The following is a 5,520-nucleotide window of genomic DNA, read 5'->3' on the forward strand; positions in this document are numbered from 1 at the left end:
ACCAGCAGGTGGTGTGGTGGTTAAGGCAGTGGACACTCCCACATGGCTGACCAGAGTTCGAATCATGAATCTGGTGGCTTGCTTTCTCACTTCCTCTCTCTCACTCTTACCCTCTGTCTCTCTCTGGTCAAACTAAAAATAAATAAAGAAAGAAAGAAGGAAAAAACAAAAGAGAGAGAGACCAAAGTCTACACTGACACACAAAGGAAATGGATTAGGTCCTAGACCTAGACCAGTGCTTCTCAGACTTAAGTACATCAGCATACCCTGGGGGGGCTTGTTAACCACAGAGGTGTCTGACCCTGCTGCCAGAGTCTCGGAACTGATTAATTTGGGGTGGGGCTAAGAATTTGGCTTTTTTTTTTTTCATATGGCCTGTGTGCTCGCAGAGAGAGAAAGAGGGAAAGTGAAAAATCATCTCTCAGGGGTGATGGTCACACTGCAATCCCCTCTCCTCCATTCTTTTTTGTTTTCCCTAGTCAATGAACAATTATATTTAAAGTATTATACAAAGTACTTTTAAAGTATAGAAGGAATAAAACATTATACAAAGACCCTCTTTCTTTACTGGAATAAAAAATTTAGGAATTCCAACGGCCAAATTGTCTGTTTCTAGGAGACAGTAACATGGTTCATGTTTCCACTTTTTGGGAATCTCTCAGTCATGATCTGCAGAAGTTGGTCCCGGGCAATTCAAAGATGGGTCTTCTTTATCTTCATATGCTGTTCCACACCAAACACAACACAGATGTTCTTCTCTTAAATAACTAGCCAATATTTGTAATTTTTCCGGTACACTTAAATCTTTGCTGTTATATTCATCCTCGTCCTGTTCTTTTTCTTCCTCGTCCTCTTGTTCAGTCTCCTCTTCAAGTTCCAACCAGTGCCATGCCTCCTTGGGATCCTGAATACTCTTCTGGGCATCTAACTGTTGACAGGCTCGCTGGCTTCTTTTAAGATCTCTTGCTAGCTTCATTTCATCTTGCTTATTTTTAAGTCGCATTCGAAACTGCTCTGCAGCTTTCTCTTCAGCTTGGTTTTTCATGTGAATCTTTCTCCTATAGCTTTCTAATTTTCCCTCTGCTTTCCGTTTTAATAATGTCTCATGACAGGGGCCAGCAGGTAGTGTGGTGGTTAAAGGCGCTGGACTCCCACATGGCCGATCTCAGTTCAAGTCCCGGACCTGGTGGCTTGCTTTGTCACTCTCCCTCTCTCTCTTTCTCTGTCTCTCTCTGATCAAAAAACTGGAAAATAATAATAAACAAAGTTAAATAAAAAATAATTCTTTAAAGGAAAAAATAATGTCTCATGTCCAATACCACTTTCCCACTTTGACACTGAGAGGAATCGGTTCAACAATACCATGTCCGCTCTTGCTGAGAGCCTGACCGTTTTTAAATCTCATCTTTTGGAGAAAGCAAACCCTTTGTTTTCACAGTCAAGTGCACTCTTCAATCCAATGTCACGTTGTTCTTGTTCTTCCTCTTTTAAACTCTTCTGCCTATTTTTCAAATCAGCTTCCTGTTGTTTTTCTTCTTCTCGACGGGCTTCTCGGGTTTGCCTCAGCGTTGGCAATCGTGGTCTGATATCATCTTGGACATTAATGAAGGAATCAGACATATAATCCTCTTCTTCTGCCATGCTTAATTTCATATGGTAACGGCATCTGGCAGCACTCAGGTCCCGGCCCGGCTCCAGAGCCCCTCTCCTCCATTCTCTTCTCAGGACCTTGGGCACTCTTGCACATGTGCCTGGTGTGATCTTCAAGTCACTGGGTGCAGGGCTTGAACCTTTGTTGACCATGTGAGAGTCCAGTGCTTCAGCCACTACGCCACCTGCTGGTCCTAGAATTTGCCTTCCTAACAAGATCCCAGGTGATGCTGATACTTTGGGTCTAGGGGCCACCCTTCCAGAACCAGTGACCTAGAACAAGGGCTGGCAAACTTTTTCTATAAAAAAAAAAAAATCGAGACTTTATGGACTATCGGGTCTTTGTTGCAACCACTTAACCCTGCTGCGGTAGCAGGAAAGCGGCCATACATCACAGGCAAACACGTGAACATGGCTCTGTTCCAATATAAAACTTTATTTATGGATACTGACATTTCAATGCCACCTAACGAAATCTTACTCTCGATTTTTTTTCCCCAACAGTTTAAAAATGTAAAAACCGGGGCCAGCAGGTGGCGTAGTGGTTGAGACTCTGGACTACCTCATGGTCAACCACAATTCAAGCCCCGGACCAAGAAGCCAGAAACTCATGCCCAAAAATCCCAAAAAGAGAACGGAGGAGAAAGGATTGAGGCGTGCCATCCCCCCTTGGGGGTGATTTTTCATTTTCTCTCTCTCTGTCTCTCTAGTGAGCACATGTGCCCCATAGCAAAAATCTCCCTAAAAAAAAAAATGTAAAAAACATTCTTAGGTAGAGGGCCATACAAAAAATAGGTTTCGGTCTATGTTTGCTGACCACTGTTCCAAAGAGACTCATTATCTAAGAATGACTAACAAATGCAGATGAGAAAATAAAGAAGAACTAGCAAAGCAATAAACACACAAGAGAGTGTTTAACCTTCATAGTCCTCAGGGAAATGCAAATTAAAACCACAAAGAGATACTACTACACACCCATTAGAATGGCTAAAATTCTTTTTTTTTTTAAAGAGGCTTTTGCTATAGGGTGCATGTGCTCGCCAGAGAGACAGAGACAGAAAGCGAGAAATCACCCCCTGGCGGATGGCCACACCGCAATTCCTTCTCCTCCATTCTCCTCTCGGGATCTTGAGCACGCACGCACATGCACCTGGCGTGAGTTTAAGCTGTCGGGTCCAGGATTCAAACCACGGTTGGCTACATGGGAATCCAGCGACATAGCCATTACATCAACTGCTGGTCCCGGAATGGCTAAAATTCTTAAACACTGACAATAGCAAGAGTTGGTGAGGTTGGGAAGCAATGGGATCTCTCATACAGGGCAGGTCGGAGTGTAAATTGTACAACTATCAGTATTTCGGAAACCCACTTGGCATTGCGGACTAGAATTGAACACATACGGGCTCTATAGCGGTAGAGTCACGGAGATTGCCATCCAGATTCTCCTTCCAGGAAGGACATTCTACCCAAGTATGAGGAGTACTGTCAGCTAGCAGCCTCCAGCTATCAGCCCCTCAAGGGTATGCCTTAGCTACAGAGACTGCTTCACCCCAGGTCATACTCTTCCGAAGGGACCAGTGAGGCAGGGCAGTTAAGGATCTTTTGGCCTGACATGGAATGCACTGATGGGCTCTACTTGTTTCAAAGCTCCTGGGCCTGCTGATGGCATGGAGACTGAGGTGGCTGAATCCCACATGACTGACTGCATAGTTCAAGTCCCGGACCCAGTGGCTTGAGGAACACTCTAGGTATGTGTGTGTGTGTGTGTGTGTGTGTGTATGTGTGTTTGTGTGTGTCCAAAGTCCTGAAAAGAAAAAGGAGGAGGAGGAAGGATTGTGATATGGCCAGCTCTCCCTGGGGGTGCTTTCTCTCTGTTTCTTTCTCTGTTTCTGTCTTTGGCAAGCACACGTGCCCTGTAGCAAAAACAATCAAACAAAAAAACACAAAGCTCCATGCCAGCTTGGCTCAAGTTTGCCAGACTCCTATCACAGAATATCTTCTACCCTGCTTAATCCTACGACCTCTGGTTTTCCCTCACAGGTATTGATCCCTAATAAACACCTTGCACCCAACCTTCTAACTCAGCCTTTACTTCTGAAGAGCCCGACCTGTGACACTTCTGACACAATGATTCCACTACAGAAACTCATTTGTATGTGCATTAAAAAACATGTACAGGGGGTCAGCAGATGGCGTAGTAGTTAGGACGCTGGACTCTCACAAGGCCTACTGTGGCTTGGATCCCAGACCTGGTGGTATACATTCTCACTTCTCTTCTCTCTCTCTCTTTGTCTCTCTCTCTCTGCTTCTCTCTCTCTGTCTCTCTCTTCATCTCTCTCTCTCTCTGTCTCTCTCACCTGAGCACATATATCCTATAGCAAATTAAAAAGAAAATAAATAATTTTTTTAAACAAAATGTACGAGAATGTTCTGAACAGCTTTTGTTTGTAAAAGCCCAATACTGGAAACTACCTAATGTCTATCAACAAGAGAATGAATTAATTGTGATATAGTCACACAATGAAATATTGTACATTGATGAAAATGAATGGCATCTTCATACAATCACATGCATGCCATATCTGTACTGTATGATGTCATTTATGTAGAGTTCAAAGACAGGCAAAAGTGGAGTGAGCAGGAGGCATGGTGATTGGGGCGCTGGACTCCCATATGACTGACTGCTGTTTGAGTCCTGGACTTGGCACCTTGCTTTCTCAATTTCCCTCTCTCTCTCTGTCTCTCTATCTCTGTCTCCCTCTCTGCTGAGTGCATGTGTCCTATAGCAAAATAATAATAATGATAAATAAAATGAACAATTCTTTTTAAAAAGGCAAACGGCTTTATGGCTATATTCATAAGTGATGAAACTATAAAGAAAAGGCATTGTGGTTAAGGTGCTGAACTCCCATTTGATCAGCTGTGATTCAAATCCCAGACATGGTGGCTTGAAAATCACACCAGGTGTATACGCGTGCTTGTCCAAAATCCCAGGAGGAGAATGGAGGAGACAGGATTGTGGCCATCCTCCCTGTGGGAAGGGAGTGATTTCTCATGTCACTTTCCTTCTCTCTGTCTCTCTTTCTTTCTCTGGTGAGCACACACCACCTATAGCAAAAACAAACAGAAAAACAAAAGTCAGAAAATGATTATCACAGGGATGGTTAGTCTTCACAAATTTTAATGATCATCATTAAAATTCTCACCAGGGCTGATATTGAGCCAGCATTTCCAGGGGAGAAGAGGGGGGAGAAGAGGTAGTGATGAGAGAAAGGCACCTGGTTTAGGGGTGCTAACACCCAAAGTCTCGACTTTGGGTATATGTACACACATGTGCTACAGTTCCAAAGTGCTAACAATGATCAATGTATTGATCCAGGTAGAGATTACATGGGCATTCCCTCTATGATTATTTGTTAAACTGTGTATATGTGATTTTATGCACAAAAGAAAAAAAAAGAAAGACACTATAGGAAAATAGAACTAAGTGTTTCCTAAATGTTTACTTTAAAAAGTATGACTAAAGAGAGCTGAGGTGGGCGGTAGCGATAAGAAATAGGAGAGCTCATCTCGTGCTTATTATTCTGTAACAATATGATACAAGCAGACCTTGAGAAGTTCTAAGAAGTTCTATAAGAAGTACACGGAGACATTGTTGTTCAGAAGAGGGAGAATTCCTTTCCAGCTGAGGAGCTATGGAAAGACTTCAAAGAGAAACCACCATCTGAGGTGAGCATTGAAGAATAGAGAATTTCAGCAGGCACAGTCGCAGAGAAGGTTGGGGGAAAGACGCCGCATTAACTGACAGGTGGAAGAATAAGTAGCATGTGACCAAGACATTATTTAATTAATTACTGTTTTGTTTAATTT

The 5,520-nt window shown here is 43.0% G+C and overlaps 1 protein-coding gene across 1 annotated transcript; it reads right to left on the minus strand.

Annotated features, from left to right (window-relative positions):
* Positions 1 to 658: 658 nt before the first annotated feature.
* Positions 659 to 1,681, minus strand: LOC102491854 (G patch domain-containing protein 11-like). The gene is given in 3 exon segments (XM_014583111.2): positions 659 to 1,119; positions 1,321 to 1,416; positions 1,419 to 1,681. Coding segments are annotated over 3 exon segments (792 nt in total). The 5' UTR covers positions 1,654 to 1,681.
* Positions 1,682 to 5,520: the final 3,839 nt, after the last annotated feature.

Source organism: Tupaia chinensis, unplaced genomic scaffold (genome assembly GCF_000334495.1).
Source record: "Tupaia chinensis unplaced genomic scaffold, TupChi_1.0 Scaffold144058_1, whole genome shotgun sequence".
NCBI lineage: Eukaryota > Metazoa > Chordata > Mammalia > Scandentia > Tupaiidae > Tupaia > Tupaia belangeri.